Source organism: Cheilinus undulatus, linkage group 19 (assembly GCF_018320785.1).
Source record: "Cheilinus undulatus linkage group 19, ASM1832078v1, whole genome shotgun sequence".
Classification (NCBI taxonomy): Eukaryota; Metazoa; Chordata; class Actinopteri; order Labriformes; family Labridae; genus Cheilinus; species Cheilinus undulatus.
In genome coordinates this window covers 32262320-32284001 of record NC_054883.1, presented here as the reverse complement: position 1 = coordinate 32284001, position 21682 = coordinate 32262320, and the positions used below count along the sequence as shown (strand labels likewise).

At 40.7% G+C, this 21682-nt stretch overlaps 1 protein-coding gene across 1 annotated transcript in view; it reads right to left on the bottom strand.

Annotated features, from left to right (window-relative positions):
* LOC121527710 (sodium channel protein type 4 subunit alpha-like) overlaps window positions 1-21682 on the bottom strand; it is a 211113-nt gene that overhangs the window by 51951 nt on the left and 137480 nt on the right. The window contains exons 19-21 of the mRNA XM_041814736.1: window positions 17758-17898; window positions 17543-17663; window positions 15741-15922 (exon numbers count right to left, since the gene is read on the bottom strand). Of these exons, the coding sequence (XP_041670670.1) occupies window positions 15741-15922; window positions 17543-17663; window positions 17758-17898 (444 nt within the window). The remainder of the gene's footprint in view (window positions 1-15740; window positions 15923-17542; window positions 17664-17757; window positions 17899-21682) is intronic.

Sequence of the window (21682 nt, the reverse complement as noted above, 5' to 3'; positions counted from 1 at the left end):
TAAGGTATGGTGTGTAATCAAGTTGTATTGTATTGTATGGTGTCCTATCCCAAATATTTAGTAGATCTACTTATGAATATGGACAAAGGGGGCAGTAGATACTGTTATGTCATATTTGACCAATATTGAGGGACCAGTTCAACCAAAAAGAAATCTTAGGCAAAGGATTTTCTCTGAGTAATCATTTTCTAATTACTTCAGATTTTTCTTTGAAAATATTCTATGCATGTACCTTTAAATAGCTTAATATTTCATCCTTGCTTTATAAAGTCATCCTTATGTTTTTTGTTTGCAGAGCGTTTGTGATGTAAGTCGGACTCTCCAGGCTGCAGTGGGTGTAACAGGAGGACGGAGCAGAAAGAAGGAGGTTGTTTGATGTTGACGATTTCACAGCAGACAGAAAATTCAAAGCAGAGCTCGGCCTCCCTCCACCTGTCTCTGCAGACACCTGTACACATGTTAGCCGGGTCCTGAACTCTACACAAGTCAAAGGCCGCCACAGAGAGAGACTGAGGGGGCGAGACGAGCAGCGGGGGACGCTGTCGGGTTTACAAGCTGCCATTTCAGGGCGCCAGACACACAAACACAGACAGCGCTCACACTGTCACACAGCTGCAGCGGAAAGGCTACACCTGGAGGGACAGAGGAACACAAACATCTACGCTCAGGTGTTTAGAGACGGGCGATACGACTGCTTTAAACTTTGAAGAGTTTGGGGGCTGAAGTCACACAGAAAGAATCTACAACCCTTATGGCACCCTTGTAAGAAAACTGTTGAAGGTATTAATAAAACTATGACATTATTTTACTTTGTTTACCAAAGTAAAGGTCAGGGATCAACAAGTTAGCTTTGGCTTTAAAGCACTGGTTCACACACCACCCTTCAGCTAAAAAGAAGCCAGTTAGCCCATCTCAGTACTGTTTGATACAACAGCTGAGGCCAAGAGACAGAAAAGGATGCACATTTATCTCCTCTCTTGTTATCTCTTCCTCTCACCCAGTTGTTCTTTCTCTTTTTTACCATTGCTATCTCTCCCCCCTCTCTCAGTATCTCTCGCCCCATCTCTCCTCTCCTCCAGCACTGTTGTCTGTAATTTATTTTCTGTACACAAACATCTCACTGTAAATAGAAGCCGTTAAGCTGCTGCAGCACTCTGTTTTAATAGACCCCGTGTTTGGTTATGTAATGATTAAATAGCTGACCTGAGCTTTAATGGCATCATAAATCACTGAACCTGGGTTTACTGTCTCATAAAGCCTGAATCGGCTCCTGGAGGTGGACGCGGTCAACGTCCACGGTCAAAGGTCTGACTCAAGAGTTTACAGTGGCAGCTGTTAAAAGATGCCCTTTCTGTATTTTAGCTCCGACTGCTCTGTTGGGTCAAAACAATAATCTCACTATCTTGAACTTTCTTTAACAGGAGGTCCCAGCTGGGAGTCATTTAGCGTTGACCAAAGGCTACAGCAAAAATGGAGAAAACCCAAGGCTGATAGAAGAGATCAGCAACCAAAAAACATAATAAATATATCTCAATATTATGCTGTTAGTATGATGCATCGCTATAAATGAATGTTAGGTCTTTATAGAGAATAAAAAAGAGTACACTCCAGACCTTACTAGAAGTGTCTCAAGTCAAAATCTACAACCTCAATTCCAAAAAAGTTGGGGTGCTGTGCAACAAAAGGGTGGAAAAGGAAGTAGTACTAATGAAAAACAGCTGGACAAGCATTTTGCACCTAATCAGGTCAATTGGCAACAGGTCAGTAACATGACTGGGCATAAAAGGAGCATTTTAGAGAGGCAGAGTATATCTAAAGTAAAGATGGGCAGAGGGTCACCAATCTGTGTAAATCCTGCATCAAAGAAGTGTGGAAAATTTTCAGATAAATGCTTCTTGACATAAAATTGTGAATAACCCACCGTCTACAGTCCATAATATCATCAAAAGATTCCGAGAATCTGCCGAAAACCTGGTGAGCAAGGACAAGGCTGAGGGTCAGTGTTTGATGCTTTGATCTTCAGGGACCTCAGGGCCCACTGAATTAAAAACAGGCATGATTCTGTATTGGAAATCACAGCATGGGCTCATGAACACTTCCAGAAATCATCGTCTGTCAACACAGTTGGCCGTCTCATCCACAAATCACAGTTAAAGCTGGATCATGGAAAGAAGAAGCCACATGTGAACAGGATCCAGAAACACTTTCATCTCTATCTGGACCAGAGCTAATTTAAAATGGACTCAGGCAACATGGAAAACTGTTCTGTGGTCAGATGTATCAAAATCTGAAATAAATTTTAGAAACAACAGACGCCATGTCCTGTGAAACATACAGTATGCTCCCGTCTAGACAGTGTCTCTGTTACTGAAGGCTTTGATAATTTCAGCAAGACAATGCTAAACCACGTACCACATCCATCACAACAGCATGGCTTCACAGGAGAAGAGTCCAGGTACTAAAGTGGTCTGCCTGCGGTCCAGACCAACAGAAAACATTTGGAGCATCAGAAAAGGAAAAATCCAGCAATGAGGACCCAGGACTGTTGGGCAGCTAGAATCCTACATCAGACAAGAATGGGACAACATTCCTCTCCTGAAGGCCAGCAACTAGTCTCCTCACTACCAAGACATTTACAGGCTGTTGTTAAAAAAGGGGGATGCCACATAATGGTAAACATGGCCCTTTCCCCACTTTTTTGAGATGTCTTGCTTATATCAAATTCAAACTGAGCGAATATATTTCATGAAATGGTAAAATGTCTCACTGTAAACATCTGATATTTTGTTTATGTTCTATTGTGAATAAAAAAAAGAGTTTATGAGATTTGGCAATCAATGCATTCTGTTTTATTTACATTTTTGTACAGTGTCCCAACTTTTCTGGAATGGGGGTTGTAACGTCCCTACAGGATAAAAGTTAATCTAATATCACCATCAGAGTAATGAGCATTGTCTTCTTCGTGTAAAAGTGTTCATGCTTCAGGCAAAGCTGCTGCTGTCACAAATACACCAGCCTGACACTGGAGGCAGACGCTCAGTTACGTATATACGGTATAAAGAATTACCATTCCATTCTGTTTATATTTACATATTTTACATAGCACCCCAAGGGTCACTAAGGGTTCACTATCTAATTTCCTCTGCTTGAAATGCATCCAAAAAGCTGTTTGTAATGTTTTCTTTACTGGAGGGGCGTTTAAGGAGCCACTTTATCAAATTTTCACCAAAAAAAGACAACTCCAACATTACTTTATTGGTTATATCCACCCAAAGTGAACCCGAGGGTATGCTTAATCAAATTTTTCCATTGTGAGAGCACTGGCTCTGTTCTCACTAAAACTGCTCTCTAGGTGACACTTTTATATGCTTTGTTTCTTTTGGCAGGCAGCCTTAACTTTGACCAACCTGAAAAATGTCAGCGGGAAAATGGGATCAAGTTTACAGGACAACAAAAATAGAGTCATCCTTGTAGTATTTCAGACTTGTCTGGTATTTTCTCAGATAAATATCTGCATAGTTATTTGAATGTAAAGTCCTTAGTGAATGATCTCACAGCAGGGACATGTAAAGAAAGCAGAGACGACCATAAATAACCATCAGACTGGTGTTAACTTGTCGCTAAGATGAGGGTTTAGTCCTGCCCTAAAGAAAAACAAACTGATATGCCTGACCTGCAACCTGAGATGGTTCTGGCAGGCCGCAATATCACTTCACTCCTTGACCACTTTCTCCACATCACCGTCCAACTCTTTCTTCTTCGGATCTACTGAAACTTTATAGGGGAGTTTTAATGAAAGAATACCTGGTCAAAAGATATTAAAACTAAACACCTGAGACAGTGTCTGAATTACAGAGTAATGTCTTAAATTTAGGTTTAAACAGTTACATACTTATCCAACTTGTAAAGCCCTTTGAAGAAGTCAGAAGGGTCATTTTAAAGTTTTGTATTCAAGCTGCCAAGGCTAGGTCTGAGTTAAACTGGGTGTGTAGATGCAATAGAGGTGGAAAAGTCAGGACAAATTCATTTTAGCACCTCCAGAATCAAAGACAACATTCACATACTAAAGAACTTAAACTAGTCAGATGCTTCACAACTTTGATTTAACCTTTAATGAAATCTTCAATAGCAAGCAGAACAAACAGACACAAAAGGGTTGCTTATCAATAAATAAAATGACAGATTAGTCTAGAGTTACAGAATTTACTTACAGAACTTCAGGGATATTTTGTCCACAAGGATGGGACTGACATGCAGACATCCTGATCAATGACCATCAAATTCCCAGAAGTTTATCACTGAGTCTAAGGCAACTCTCACATAAGGTAAAGTTACCCCGTAGCATGCAAAAACACAACTGTCCCCCCTCCTCAATTTCCACTCACACTCTCAAGGCCCAACCAAGCCAGATACCTCTTATCCAAACGTCAACATTTCTTAAGGCAGTATGCATGGTTTTAGTTTACAAGAAGCACTTTCTCTGGGAGAAGACAGAGAACTTACTTAAGTAGAAGTATACATACTAGGGTTTAAAAAGACTTTTGTAGAAGTTGAAGTATCAACTCAAGCTTTTTACTCAAGTAAAAGTGTAAAAGTACTGGTTTCAAAACTACTTAAACTAAGTATAAAAGTAAAAGTAATGTAAGGGAGAAAAAAAGCTGGAATGAAAACAAGCTGAAATGAAATAGGAGTAACGAGGCTATTTTTAGAATGTGAGGAGTAGAAAGTACAGATAATTCCTGAAAATGTAAGGAGTAGAAGTAAAAAGTAGGCTGAAAAATAATTACTCCTGTAAAGTATAGATACCCAAAATTTCTACTTAAGTAAGGTGACAAAGTATTTGTACTTAGTTACTTGACACCTCTGCAAATGTGTGAGTTATACATTATGTCTATTCTGCCCTTGTGCATATGCAACTGTACCTAGACGAAGCCAGCCTCTCCCAACTCTCCCAGGGCCGAGCAAGATCAGGTTTGGGGCAATCACACTAGTCAAAAAATGGACTCTGGAGTACAAGTGTGTCTGGACTTGCCTTGTGTGTGCCTCCTCAGTAAAAGTTTGTGCCAAATTCAACGATCCCTGAGGAAACAGATGACCCAGATGAAGGCTACAAGCCAAAATGAGTCTGTCTAATAAGTTGTTCTCTGAAATACAAGAGTTGCTGGAGCTTTGTGTTTCCTCCGAGACTTTTTTTCACCCTCCATGTACCATGAAAGTTGGTGAGGTTGAGCCAGAAATACCTACTTTAACTTTATAACCTTACCTTCAAAGAAACCTCAAATTTTGAGGACAAAATGATGGGACAGGAAAAACTAAAAGTAATGGAAACTGTTGTGCCACAGCAAAGTTGCTATTTACCTTAAAGGATATAGCAATGTGCAGGCAAGCTTGGGCAGGAGGGAGGACTGACACAACCCCGGTCATGCTCTGGATGTCCTAGCATACAGTGCCATTAAATAGTGTTCACCCTCTTGGATGTTTAAGAAATGTCACCATGTTGTTTTTTAACCAAATAAATTAAAAAATTAATCTTTTCCCAAGTCTTAGTTCTCTTGCAGACTGAATAAGATTCTCCTCCAGCATGTTCCTACATTTTGCTGCATTCATTACTACCTTTAAAAGCCTTTAAAGGCCAGCTGCCAAGAAGCATCCCCACAGCATGATGCTGCCACCACTGTGCTTCTTAGTGGGGATGGTGTGTTTGTGGTGATGTGCAGTGACTGGGTCTTGTCTGATGGCCAAAAAGCTCCATTTTGGTCTCATCAGACCAAAGAACTTTCTCCCACTTGACCAGGGAGTCTCCCACATGCCTTTTGGTGAACTCTAGTCCAGATTTAATCTGAGTTTTCTTCAACAGTGGCTTTCTCTTTGCCACTCTCCCATAAAGCTTTGACTGGTGAAGAACCCAACCAACAGTTGTTTTCTGCAGAGTCTCTCCCATCTCATCTGCTGAAGCTTGGAACTCCTTTAGAGTAGTCATAGGTGTCTTGGTGGTCTCTCTCACTAGTATCCTTCTTGCACGCTCACTTAGTTTGTGAGGATGGCCTGATCTAGGCAGATTCACACATGTGCCAAATTCCTTCCACTTCTTCATGATGGATTTAACTGAACTCTGGGGGATGTTCAGAGCCTTTAAATGTTTTTGTATAAATCCCCTAACTGATACTTTTCAATTACCTTTTCTCTGAGTTTCTTTGAGTGTTCTTTTGTCTTCGTGGTGTAATGGTAGCAAGGAATACTGATTAACCAGTGTGTTGAAATAATCCACACCTTTAGTCCCAAGGGCTCAAAAACTGATGGCAGTCTCCAGGCATATTACCAGGGGTGAAAAGACCCAGACAAAAGAGATGCCATTGAGCTTGACCTTGAACACCAGACGTGTGTCAGCATGTGTTGAGTTTGACTCCCTTTATCAGAGGAAGAGACCCATTTGGTTAAAAAACTATATAAAGAGATAGATGTGATTTACAGTGTTCATATGATACAAATATGTGATAAGATATGGAGTAAGAAAAGAGCAAACTACCAACAAGACAACATCATCCAGTTGTGTTAAATTCAAAAAGTGCTCCATTGTATTTTTCCCAAACTTTGTCTGTGTTGATTCTTCCTCTGGCTGAAGTCTGTGAGCTTTATCTATGATGACACTAAAGCTGTATGAGTAACGCCCCGCCTTTTCAAAATACAGGACAGAAGGGTCAAATGCATGGTGTTAGCTTGGGCATGTCTTTGCTGTGGACAGGATGAGTAAAAAGGGGACTGGGCTTGTCAAAGGAGCATCATATACAGCGGCGGTAAAAGACAAAACTCTTCCTAGTTTCAGATGTTAACTTCCCCATAAGTCATAAAGCTAATAAATTAGAACAGAAATAGTTGAACTACAAGAACCAGCATCTGACTCAAGAAAGTTCTGAGGCACAGCGGTCATTTCCAACCGGTAAAAGTCACGTTGAAGTCACGCCTGAGTCACTGTGATCATGGTAGAGCCCTAAAGGTTACAACCAAGTCATCAGAGGTCCGAGTCATACAAACATGATATTAGTGAAGCTGCAGAGTCAGCGTGACCTCGACAAGGAGGAGAGAAAGAGGACGAGAGCGGGCTACTCTAGAACCAAGCTGCTTAGCAAAGACAACAGAGACATTTCTTAGGCACTCAAATCCAAATCAAGAGCACAATTCTGTGCCTGATTTTGCTCACCTGCCCAGAATTAAAGGAGGTGGTGACAGAGAAAATATTGCCTTTACAATACTACAGAGTGCCAGAGTTTTTTCATATCACAGATTTATTTCTAACTTCCTGATGTGTTGTCTTTTACACTGAGAAATGAATAATTTTCATCTAAACTTTCACTTGAGAAAAAGGTTTGTCAATTTTAGTTCTGATCAAAGATTTTCAACTACGGCTGAACTGTTCACAGTAATTCACTCTGCAACAGCAACTAAAGGACATGATGCATCATTTCCATTGCAACGAACAAGCACCTAGCCATGAAGTCTCCATTTTCAAACATCTGTGATCCTAAATGGGTCGTTCTGAAGAGCTCAGTGACTTCAAGTGTGGTACTGTGATGAATGTCATCTTTGTAATAAGACGGTTGGTAAAATTTCAGCCCTGGATATTCCACAGTAGACTTCAAGTGATATTAATAGAAAGTGGAAAAGTTTAGGAACAACAGCAATTCAGCCATGAAGAGGAAGAACTCGTAAAACCACAGAGCAGGGTCTACGACCGCTAAGGCTCCTGCAGTGTAGAAGTGACAGACGCTCTGCTGATTCCACAGCTGAATAGTTCTGAACTTCCACTGACATTAATGTAAACACTGAAACTGTGCAGCACAAGCTTCATGGATGGGTTTCAATGGCAGAGCAGCTGCATGCAATCCTAACATCACCCTGTCAAATGCCAAGTGTTGGCCTCTTTCCTCCCTCTACCTGCAGGCTGCAACACACCTGAGAGTGGAGATGTCCCCATCCACGTTTACATTGCTGGGTTTTTGGGGGTTTTTTTCAGTTTGTACTTTAGTCATACCTATAGCCAGTCCTACCTTTGTGTTGTTTCTTTTAAATATTTAGTAGGTAGTTTATTTTTTTAGTTTTATTTTTTTTTTAGCCTTATGGGATGGTGGCTGGTCCAGTGGTCCATAACAGGTCAGCCACAGTAACAGTTGGATGGAGTGGAGTAAAGCGCACTGACACTGACAGTGGAGTGACCAATCAGGCGTCTCTGGGTTTAAAGGATGCTGGGAGAACATTCCCTGCATGACTGAACTGTGCCAACTGTGAAGTTTGGTGAAGCAGGGATAATGGTACGGGGCTGTTTTTCAGGGTTGGTATAGACCTCTTATCTCCAGTGAAGGCCAATCTTAATGCTTCATAATACCAAGACATTTCAGACAATGCTATGCTTCCAACACTGAGGCAGTTTTGGGAAGGCCCTTTCCTGTTCCAACATGACTGCCCCAGTGCACGAAGAAGGACTAAAAAGACATGGCTTGATGAGTTCAGTGTGGAAGAACTTGACTGTTGAGATCAGAGCCCTGATCTCTACCCCATCCAGCACCTTTGGGATGAACTGGAACAGTTTCCATTACCCTTAGAAATGCGCAAAATCTAAATAGAGCTATAAAAAACTGGTAATGGAGACACCTGAATTCCGAAAAAACTCCTCAAATATCACTCAAAAGTTTTTACGCTCTCATGAGGAGGTTTTACAGATGTTTCGATCGCAAAGTGTGATAATGGAAACACTTTTTCTGCATTTACACATCACAGGACATAACATACGGTGTCACATGACCAGTTCACTCCGAGACAACATGGCGCAGTACGTGTGTACAGAAGAGGAGACCAAGACTTTTCTTAGCATCATACTTATACCTAACCTTGCAAAGCAGATGTATACACCTGTTTCCTTGTTTTTCACTAGTGAATCCATCTTGTAAAGCTCCCATCTGAACCGTTTGGGCCCGGTTAGAAAGTGACAGGACCAATCAGCGATTAGGGGCAGCACTCAGAGTTGTGACATAAACAAGCAGCAGCAAGAGTCCGGTGCAATTATGGCGGAAGAGCTTAGCGTGGATGCTGCTAAAGCGCCGGTTTTATCAGAACTTGAAGACATTTCTTTGTTAGAGGAAGAACAAAGAACAGCAGTGAGTTGTTTTCTTTTCAAAAATGACAAAGGTCGAGTACTTACATGTCTATAGAGCCATGTTTCACGTTATTCCTCGGTAGCTGCACACGCGCAGCTCGATAGCAGCTACGTCACGTGTTTTGTTGCTCTGATTGGCCCGTAGAGATGTGACAGACAGAACATTCATCCAATCACATTCCAAATTTTTTTCAAAGCCTCTGCCTTTTCTCAAACGTTACCTATTGAAGCTTTCCCAGATGGATGTGAAACAAATCCATCTGCCATGTCAGGTTAACTTATACCCTAATACGTAGCTTTTGCCATACATATGGACTTTGCGTCTGAGCTATCGTCCGTTGCCTTCGTCTTTTGTTCAAAATTGTCAAGGCAACCGCTGCAGATGTAATCATAACCATACCAACATGCAACAGGTTTTGAGCATCCAGCTTCCTTGAGTGGAGTCACATGAGATGAGATTTTATGAGAATTACGAGGCTCATGCCCAAAATTCCCTTCAATGGAAACACATTCAACGCACAATTGTACTTAGTCAAAATTTAAGAAATATTGCTTTTATTTTGCAAAGAACTGTAATGGAAACACAGCTACCGATTGTGAGCCAGGCCTTCTGGTCCAACATCAGTGCCTGACCTCATAAATGCTCTACACAATGAATGGGCACAAATTCCCACACTCCAAAATCTTGTGAAAATCCTTCCAAAAAGAGTGGAGGCTGTTATAGCTGCAAAAATTGGGGCCAACTCCATATTAAATTACATGGATTTGAATACAACGTCATTACAGTCCCTGTTGATGTAACGGTCAGGCGAATGAATACTTTTGTCCATATAGTATATCTGCTGAGAAGAATTTATTTTCCACTGACAAATTCAGTCTTGAAATTCTCATGTATTAGCTCATATAGCTTTGCACAACCTGCTCACAGTTGATGGAGGAGACGAATGATTACACTAATATTCTACATTTCCATTCTAAAAGTAGCTGTCTGCAACTGGCTGAGCTAAATTGCAGGAAACATCATCAAACGGCTTCAGAGGAGCTGCAACAGCTCAGTTCGGATGGCTGCAGCCATCCCCAGCGGCGCTGCAAAACTGTCTCATACAGACAAAATCTTTGGTCTGAACTGGGCTTCACTGTAAAGCACTTACAGCTTCCCTCCCTGTTTTAAAGGGCTTCACAATCACTTGTTTTTACTGTTATGATCTTTTTAAATCCACAGTGGTTAGGGCTAAATGGTTCAGAAGGTTCCATGTCATGTCAGAGAAACACTCCCCTTCAACCACCAGCTGTCACTTTAAAATGGCTCGGTCTAAAGTTTGTGGGGAATTAAGGTGAAATTCAGAGCAATATTAAGAGATGGGAGAGATGAAGAAAATGATCAATAGGGAAGTAAGGACAAACAAACAGGTCAACATGGGGCCGATTCTGTCTTTTGTTTTCTATGTTGAACGTTCAACTCAATTAAGAGAAGAGGAAGTAAAGCAAGTGAGATGTTTCAGAGGGAGAGACACAAAACAGCCTGGCTGCATCACACACCAACACATACACACTAGCAGGCATGCACACACACTGAAATACACACATACACCCTGAAAACAAAGCTTGATGTTAAAGAGTTGTGAAAGCAGTGATGCTCCCTGACTCCCCCTCTCTGTCTCTGGCTCACTTCCTATGTCCTAACCCCCGTCTCCCCCTCTCTTTCTCTGTCTCTCTCTCTCTCTCTCTCACTAACAGCCGCGTTTTGGGGGGAAAAATATGCTCCAGAGTTTTGTTCTATTTATGCTGCCCTTTCACATCAGGTCAATGTGTGATTCTGCCTGTGTGCATGTGTGCAGCTCTCTCTGTATTTGCATGTATCACCTCATGGCTAACTGACTCCTGCAGCATGCAAACACAGAGAGAGAGTGAAGCTAGAAAGGAGAGGGATAGATCAGCCTGTTTGCATAACTCCACATCTGCAGCTCCTTCTATGCAATGGATGTTTTAATTGACTATTTTAAACATAAATCAAGTAAAATAAAATAAAATATAAAACATTGTTGTTCTGTTTTAAACATTTAAATATATTCATGGTAAAGGATTATTTGCTGATTTTAAACATTATTGAATACTAAGTCCTGCCCTCCAATGCCTCAAGCCAAACACATTTCTTGCAACTCCACAGTGCAATCAGACATCAGCCTTGTCAATCAGCAATAAAAAGCATCAGAAGTTTTGATTTGGGGGAATCTCATCTCCTTTTAGGGATGCGGATCAGATGTTCAGATTATCTCAGGAACATCAGATACAAACAGCTCTTCATTCAGTCCTATTTTGGCTCCAAATTTAGCAGTGTTTTGACCTTTGATTGAAACAAATTTAGTGAACTTAAGTTGTGTGGATTTGAAAATAAATCCACCTGCACCTGTGGAGGATATGTGTAAGGAAGGTTATGTCTTTATTTTGTCTCTTCAGTGACAAAAAAATGGAAGAAAGGCAACCAGCTCTCAGACTGTTTACATAAACAAGCTGGCTCTCAGATCTGGCTTGTTCGCAAATGACACACAGGTTACTAGTCAGGGTGGGAAATCAGCACCTGTCACCAGCAAAATTTAGGTATTTTTGAGCAATGTCGGGTGAATTTGCTCATCATATCAGCCACTGGGGCGGGTAAATAAAATAAACATAACAGGATGATTATGTAACCGTAAACAGCATGAGTTGAGTCCTGACTGTCTGGTTGTTTTTACTGACTTTATGATCAGAACCAAGGGGACCCAGTCACTAGTCGACCAGAGAACCCTGCTACATCATCCCTGCGTAAGAGCTGCTGTCTAATGTTTACAGCCGGCTCTGTGCCGGGGATGTTGTGACTCAGCACAATCCATGACAAGTTCCTTTTTCCGCAGTTAAGATTATGTTTAAATCTTTGATCTACCAATAAAGTAGGACTATATCCACACAAGAAGTCAATTAAACTTAGTTGAACACATTAGAAAAATCCAAAATGACACAAAAATGGTTTAAAATGCAAGATAGTGGAATTTTAAAATACTAGAGAAAGGGTGCGATTAATCGTGATTAACTACAGAAATCCTGGGATCAATCATGATTAAAAAATGTAATCTTTTGATGGCTCTAATCATAATGCATTGTATCTTATAGTATCTTATTGTACGATAGCATATTGCATTGTATCATAATGTATCGTATCATACTTAATCATACTGTTTTGTACAATCATGTCGTATCAAAGTATCATAGCATATCAATGTCTCATATCGTACAGTATATTATCACATCCTACTGTATTGTATCATTGTGTATCATGTTGTATATTTTTGTAATGTATCATATCTGTATCGTGTAGTAGCTAGGTATGATCTGTTGACATAAAACACATCAATTGTGAAATGATCCAAAAGACAATTAACAAAGGAATTATGTAAAAATATTAGTATTTAGAGAAAAAAATTATTCTGAGAGAAAAAATATTCCTCTCAGAATACTTTAGGGTTTATGTCATGAGATGACCGGGGGTCCCGACCCACGGGTTGGGAACCACAGTGATAGAGGGGCATAAAGAGAGAGAACAGGTGCACGACATGATTAAAGAGGAGGGGGTGATGATGAACTGAGTCAGCACAGGTGTATACGCACACAGACACACATAACCCAGCATGACACAAATCTGTCATTTCATGTTAGACACAGAGAGAGGAAACTGGAGACAACTAAACATCTCCTTGTTTTCAGCTCAACACAAACACACACGCACACACATGCACAAACACACAAACACATTTTGGCTGTAGAATGCACCAAACTCCCTAACAAATTTGACACAACTACAACAAGAAATATACAATAAACACAAACACTGCATCATATGAGGAGACGAAGAGAGACAGAAGGCACACAGTAACCACACAGAAACACAACAACACACTCACACCCACTAATATACACCCTTTTAGCACAAACACATCACAGAGGCTGCTTTGCAAAGTGAGAAAAATGCCAGACCATAATGCACTGCCTGAGGTCTCCAATTCCATCCCAGGGACCCTCTTATTGTGTGTTATGAATTGGACCCTAAGAAAGAGACTGTTTATAGAAAAAGAGGGACAGGCGGTCTATTATTGCTTCAGCCTTTCTGCACGTTTTACGTTGTCAATTATTCAACTTTACTTCAAATTCAGAGGTTTTATTAATCTAAAGCTGACTGTTCACTAGACCAGGGGTTCTCTAACTTTTCAGCCCCCAAAATTAAGGCGCCAGAGACCGGGACCCCCACTGTACCTGAAGATGGTTGAAGCATAGTTGATCACAGCCATGCACGTTCAAGAATAGCTGTGTGCAGACTGACATCTTAAAGATTTTACTTTGATTTCAGCATAAATCTCACCATATCACCAGGTTTTTATTTTACAGTTAACTAATGGTATTCACATAGAGTGCTTAACAAATTTGTGAGCTCTCCATGTTTCATCATTTTGAACAGGAATGAGGAATTTCAAACTGAATTCACCTTTCAAACCCAAATTTGAGCCGGCTCACTGGGCTTCTCTGAGAAGTCAGAAATTTATCAAGCATAACATTCGACCACTAAAACTCATTTTTCTCTTCAGGAATGCAAGTAAATAACTATAATCTAATGTATTAATCAAGAAATATTAATGTGCTTTACTATTTTTTCAGTTTTTTGTAAACCAGTACATTTGAAAATTCATGGATAACAATAATAATTATATTTTAGCATTAAAAATATCCTTTCAGTTAAAGAGCTCTACATATTGGTGTATTAACCATTGCAGAAACATAAAAAATGATTTTGGTAATTACCAGTGCTGTTAATTTAGGCAGCTGTGGCATAAACCTTACTTTAAGTGGTGGTCTAATAAATTTGTTAAGCACTGTATGTGTATGAAAATGAGTAAAAAATACTATTTGAAATCATTTGAAAACATTTTTAAGGCATCTCACGACCCCTTATGAGTGTCTTGTGGCCCCCAGAGGGGTCCGGTCCCCCACATGGAGAACCAGTGCACCAGACCAGGGGTTGTCAGTTAAAATTATATGAGGTCCTGTTTGACATATCCTATCATTTAACCCATAATATGATTTAGTCTAGATCAAGAGTGTTCAAACTATGGCCAGGGGCCAAATGCGGCCCTTGGCCTTTTTTTAATTGGCCTGCAGCAAATTCTATAACATGAGTGTAAAATGTCCCACATTAGAACATGAAGGTCATGCTTCACTCTAATGTATATTTTATCTGTTCTCTTATTGACAAGTATAGGTTTGTGTTACCTTGGGGGCTCGTCAGGGACAATAACAAAAACTATACTCATCTGAAAATAAGCAAACACAGAAAAAGATTACATTTGTGAATAAGGGATGAATTTATTTGGATTTGTGTATATTTTAGTGTCAGCACTATGAGCAGTGCTACTGTGCTAATTCTGTAAACAAACATTTTGACAGGACAACTTGTTAATGTGCATTTTTTGGGACTTAAACTGAGACAACACTGAGTGTCAATTTTCATTCTGACCAAGGAAGATCCAGTAATAGCCAGGGCCAACCAATATCTGATAGGCCTAGAGTCCCTTTGCATTGTCAGCCATTAATTAGCCATTTTAGCATTTCCAACCACTAAGCACATCTTTATGTAAGTTAGAGTAGACTTTAGTATGATAAAGGCGCGCTCTATGACAGTTGCCCCGCCATCATTAAAACTTTCTGGATGTGACCCCAGTGGAAAAAGTTTGGACACCCCTGGTCTAGATAATAATACTTGTTAACAATACTTTAAAAAATGGAGGTTATAACAAAATCGCAACAATAAACCCATGCCAATACAATGTTATAATAAATCATTTTCTGCTTTGTAGGCTACTTAAACACAACATTGCATACATACAGACAGCTTTTAAAAAGGGCCTCATTCAAAAAGAAAGCTTTAATTGAAAAATACATAAATAAATAAAAGCTGAAGCAATGGTTTCCTCTTTTCTTGTTTTTTTGAGACCATACAAGGCATGAAGATTTAAATTCATATGTAACTGTCCATCCGTTCTGGATTTAAAAGCCTCCTTTTCATTTTCATATTTTCTCCTCTCAGAGCACATCATCTCTCCTTTTCTCAATCTTACTTTATCCACTGTATTTCTCGGGTGATTTCACATTATGCACAGTTGTTTCATGTACTCAGTCTGATACAGCAGGTGGCAGTATGCATGTAGTTTGTTTATAAACCCGTCAAGAAGAAGAGGAAGACGCTACAATAGCAACCACTCAGGCCATAATCTGAGAGACATGTTACGTTTCATGCCAGCAAAATTGTGTCGCCAGTCTAAGTGAGTAATCATTATGATAAACATGGTAAACAATCTCCTGTTTTCATGTTTAGTCCCTCTGTGTTGGACAATACCACAGCTGATAGAGGTGCGGTTACCACAGATGGTAACCTCCGGGGGAAGAAGCGCTGACTCACACTGGCACACCTGAGCTTGTTTACGTCACCCACAGGTGCATGTGTTCGTGTTTTTGTGTGAACTTAAAAACCACAGCATCAGATGAGCAGACAGTTAGATCTCCTCCCTACCTCCTCCCTCTCGTCCTCCCCCTCGGAGCCCTCGCTCTGCTCCTCTTCCCCCTCCTCCTCCTCCTCCTCCTCTGGGAACTCCACGTCAGACTCTCCGGGGGCAATGGGGACGCTGATGGTCAGGTTTGGGTTCGTCATGTAGCTGTCATCCTCCGGGACCACGTACTTCTCCACATGACGGCCTGAGACAGACAGATTTAAATCAAGGATCATAAAAAAACATTTAGCCTAAGATGAAGGTCATCTGGGCCCTGGTTATTTCTTGATAAGCAGATCAGAGCTTAGATAGGGCCCAAAACTTCCAGCCCAACGCTGCCTGAACCCATGCACGGTCTCTCCAAGCCCAGCTGTCCTGTTACCTATATTTAAGTGTCTGCAACCTTGTGAACAAGGAGTGTTTTTATAATTAAGTTTCCAAACTTTTATTCAGAGCAAACAGAGTATTTTGGAGATTATCAGTCTGTTAACAGAGACTACAGTCTTCAGGGTTGTTCACTCACTGAACTAGTAAACTGAGTTACTTCTGAGAACTGAGAACTTTTTGCACAGACTTTGTCTCTTATCTCTTGGGGACTAAAAAGTGAAAGTTATCATTCTGTGACAAAAAATATTACAAATATTCACCTATTAACAAAAAATTGTGTGCACTTTTTTGTGCCATTCAGGAGAGACACAGAGGGCTACATCCCAGATTCTCTGTCTCTCTTTTCTCTATTGTGAGCTATTCAGGTTTTCACAGCCCATTTAAAAGCATCATGAGACACAAAATGGCGGTTAGCATACAAAGCTAGCAGTAGAAACAATCGAAAATGGATTAAAAAGAACAAAAAGACGTTCAATATCTGACACACTGGTGTGGATTTAATATTTTAGGACCCCAGAAGGTCACCCAAGTTTCAGGCTCGCAAGAAAAGCCTCTGTAAGAGCTACGAAGGCATGGATAGTGTCATTAGAATGGCGGTTTTCAAGAGGAAAAACTAAGTGGCTACGATTTGTGGTTCAAAAGTTATTTAACTTTAAACAACCCAGCATGTCTTGTAATATGTGCAGTGGGTCTACACAAGAAAAGTTGTTCCAAAGTTAAAAAAAAAAAAGAAAAAAAAAAAAAAAAAAGAAGAAAAGCTCCCCTTGAGCCCCACACAGCCTGGAGCCAAGGTTGGGGGGGGTCTCAAAGGGATCCTGTCCAACTTCAGCTCAGGCTTGGAGTGAATATCTTACTTCTAGTCCAAACTTTTGCCAACCAGGGCCACATACAGAAACATACAGAAACATATAAGGACGACAGGGCCACTTTTATATACCTCACCTTTAGTGTAATAAAATATGTAAGACCAGTCAAATGTAGGCTCAGGTAACAAACAAACCAAGCCAACCACTGTTCTGGCATGTACACCACAGTGTTTTAGTCATTTCTGTGGATCTGTGCTCAAGGTGGTTGTCATCTGAATGTTGATATTTTTTTCAAAACAAACAATTCAATGATCTGTGGATGCATTGAGTTTACATGTGGCCTCGGTCAAATCGTGAATTTATCTGTCCCTCTTATTTTAATACTGCTTGTCACATTTGGTGGGATTAGGAGCTGGATGTGATGCATCCCAATTTAACCTAACAAGCAAGTCTTTGGTCTGTGGGAGGAAGCCCATGTATGCACAGGGGCGAGCATGCAAACTCAGATGAGGATTTGAACCAGGAACCACTATAACAAAGATTCAGCCATACTAAAATTCATATGTTTGGATTCAGAGCTGAAGAGGTTGGAAACACCAGTTGAAGTTCACCTGTTAAATTTTAAGATTTACCTATGACAGCTCCGTTGGCCTCCGTGTGGATGGTACTCAGCCGTTTCAGCTTCATCATGGCTTTGGCCTCTTTTCTCTTCTGACGACGGCGCTTCAGGTTCCCGTTGAAGAAATCCACCACCTGAATCACAGACAGAGAGGTAAATAATGTGGCAAAAAGTTGATGACCCTTCAGCATAATCACAAAGAGAGCTTCACAGGAGGAGGGACCACACCTGTCTGCGACACCAGCCCAGAGCTCTGGTGATCCTGTGGATGGCAATCTGAAGGTTGTTCATCTCGCCGTCGTCGTCCGGGGCTGACAGGTTGTCAGAGCTGAAACTGCTGAGGAGCAGAGCCAGGAAGAGGTTCAACAGCTGGAGACAGAAAGACAGAGAAAGAGAGAAAGACAGTTTTAATGTTATGGTTAAAAATTTCAGCCTGAAAAATAAATAATAGGAAAGGGATTTGGTCTTCATTATCCATTAACTTTGATTGTTCTGGATAAAAGTTTTTGTTATCTTTGATAACTGACCAGATACTATGTCTGCTCTGGTTTCTGTTCAGGCCAATCTGTCCTAAGTGAACTGAGATGTTTTCACAGCAGCCTGCACTCAAATATACTTGGCATGTATCTAGAGCAGAGCACAGTAGTTCTTCTGGCAAATGCTGCTGTGGAATTGCAAAGATCAACCAGAAAGTGAGCAATTTGGTTACGAGTGCATTCAAACATGGATCATTGCACAGACAGAGAATGTGGAATTAAAGGGCAAGAGATATGCAGGGGTGCATGTACAAAATGACTCACTGACAACCAGTGATCCCTACACTGTATTTGAATTAAACTTCTAGGAAGTCATATGAACTATTTTCAGTTCTGCAAAGGAAAACTGTCATTACTGAAGCAAATTAGTTGTTTGGATTATTCTGCAATTATGTGCTCTGTGATAATTATGTTAAGTAGAGATAAATAGGTATGTTAGGACCTCAGGGGCCACTGCATTAAAAACAGGCATGATTCTGTACTGGAAATCACTGTATGGGCTCAGGAACACTCCCAGAAATCCTCGTCTGTAAACGCAGTCCTCCATGCCATCCACAAATGACAATTAATGTTGGTTCATGGAAAGAAGAAGCCTTGTGAACAGGATCTGGAAACACTGCCATCTTCTCTGGACCAAAGCCCATTTAAAATGGACTGAGTCAACATGGAAAACTGTTCTATGGTCAAATAAATCAAAATGTGACATCCTTTTTAGAAACCACAGATGCCGTGTCCTGTGGACATAAAGAGGAGAGGGACCATCCAGCTTGTTATCCTGGCACAGTTCTAAAGCCTGCATCTCTGATGGTATGGGGTTCATTAGTGCCCATTGGTGTGGGCAGATTACACATCTGGAAAGGCACTATCAATGCTGAAAAGTAGAGAGGGGTTTCAGAGGAACATCTGCTCCCATCCAGACGTCTCGTTCAGGGAAAGCCTTGACTATTTCAGTGAGACAATGCTAAACCACATACCACATCCATCACAACAGCATGGCTTTACAGAAGAGTCCGGGTCCTGAAATGCCAGGAACTTTCCCCAATAGAAAAAATTTGAAGCATCAGAAAAAAAACAAGGACTGTTGAGCAGCTAAAATCCTACATCAGACAAGATCGTGAAAAAAAATTCTCCCCAAACTCCAGCAACTGGTCTCCTCACTTCCCAGATGTTTACAGACTGTTGTTAAAAGAAGAGGTGATGCTACACAATGGTCAACATGGCCTTGTCCCTACTATTTTTAGATGTGTTGCTGCTGTCAAATTCATAATGAGTTAATATTTTACATGAAATAGTAAAATGTCTCAGTTTCAACATCTGATATGTTCTTTATGTTTTATTGTGAGTAAAATATGGGTTTATGAGATAAGGCATCCCAACTTTTTTGGAATTGGATATGCATTAAGGTGTTTTAAGTGTTTCAGCAGGCTTTAACTGAAAAACTATCAGAAGTCAGGATTTAGTTTTCATTCATGTCAGTAAAGATTTTTGCTTTTATTTTGATAGGAGAACTAAAGAGACAGGAAATGTGGGGGAGAGAATGGCTGAAGACCTGCACCGAACATCTGTCAGGATCGGGAATCTATTCTGCAACCAATGGATTGTAGACTTTAGTCTCGTTATGTGGCTGCTTCATCTAAATCAGGAAATACATGAATGTCACTAAACATATTGGTGGTGTAAGTAAATCTAATAATCAATGGCTAACTTTTTGTTTCTGACTCCATCTTCCTTCTGCAGCTGCTGGACTGTGAACGAAGGCAATGTACAGAAAAATAAGTTTCCCATCCCCTTAAGATGGTAAACCATCGGCCCTCATGTTTCTGACAGATTCCTCAAAGTGTAAATGAAAAACATGTTAAGATCATAAAGCTCAACTTTTGTGTATAAACCAGAAAACAAACAATTAGTTAACCCTCCAGATGCTCCTCCCTGCTCCATTTGCCCTCAGTGAATCAGACCCCCCTCCCTCTCTCTGTGGTATCATAGTTTCCGAGCAGGTTGATTATTCAGTGTGTGATGAATAATGCCTGAGACTCTCTGTAACTGATCACCGAGCCTGAGTGCTGCTCTCAGGCAGATTGGCTTCTCTTTAACCACAGCTGAGTGTACGAGAGGAGCACGTCCGGGTCAGCTGGATCAGGTGTTTTCTTCTTCTGATTACAGACTCACATCATCAAACCTACGCACACAGACGCAACGCGGGCTGCTGGAGATAAGGAACCTTATTAATTACATGTTTTTTTGCTATTTTAACTAAATTCACTGCATTTGTCCTGAACGTCGCTCTGCAGGTACTCAGTTTATGTTAAAGATGGGCTGATCCAGACCTGATGACTGATATCGCTCGATCTACACTCAAACAACTAAATCCAGTTCTGTGACCATGTGCAAATCCATAACACCAATCATTGAGGCTGATAGCTCACCTGTAGGAGATCCTGTTTTTACAGCCAGCACAAACTCCTACTCTGTCACTATCCATAGTTCTCAGTGTACCCAAAGCATCAGGAAAGCCAACAACTACAAGGCGAGGCTGGATATATTTCAAGCACAACTTCAAGACAACTTCTAAAACTTTGAGCAATTCATTCACAGCTCACATGTGGAGTGGAGGCAGTTTAACTGCAAGTTTAAACAAATGACTAAAACAGGGCAATGAAACAAAGCTGTACTGATGTAGGCAGTAAGCTTTGTCACCTGAGTAGTTCATTAGCATAGTTCATGGATGTAAAAGTGCCAAGCTTCACTGCAGATACTTGGACTTATGGCTTCACAGTGCAATGCTACAGGCTAACGGTCATTACAGACTGGGCCTGCATTATGTTGCTGGGCTCTTGTGAGGCCTGGATGCTGACTGATTTCCAGAGGCGCCTGCTGGACTCCTTTGTGACGTGCTCTCTTCAGCTCATTTTGGTTATCATTGGCAAGACCCTGTCTAAAGCAGACATGCTCAGAGAAACAGGGATGGAAAGTCGCTTCTACGGGCACCTGTGTATTCTCCGGGCAGGATCCAGCTCCCCTTTTGGGGGGATACTTTAGTGGAACATCCATGGATCACACAGTAGCTACTTGATAATATGACTTTCTGAGAGAAATGCTAAAGAAAGTCATGGAAGGAGCCACACATTGAGCTGCTTTGGACATGTGGTTATAAGGGTATACAGATTAACTTTTTCAGCTAATATAAATTTATTTAGAGTTGTTTTAAAGGAGCAGTGTGAAATATTTTGCTTTGTAGAATATTTTGGAACAAACTTCGGAAAGGTGGAACATAATATTCATGAGTAGGACTATCTAAATAAGTGTTTAATCCCCTAAATATATGAAGTTTTTTGCTTTTATTAACTTCATACATAGGGAGGGTCCCCTCCACAGACTCCGCCATCTTGGATATTTGAATCTTGCACAGAAGGGACCAAATAATAGAATTCCCTTTTTTGAAATTCCACTGGTTGCAACAGTTACCACCAGAAGTGAACATTGCAGTCTGGAGTCTGACGGTAAGATGTTGCAAACATCCAAAATGTACACACTGTACCTATAAAACATTTGTAATGCCTGATGCTGCACATACGTGAATTCCAGTTTAATTTCACAGTGAGGAATAGTATGATATT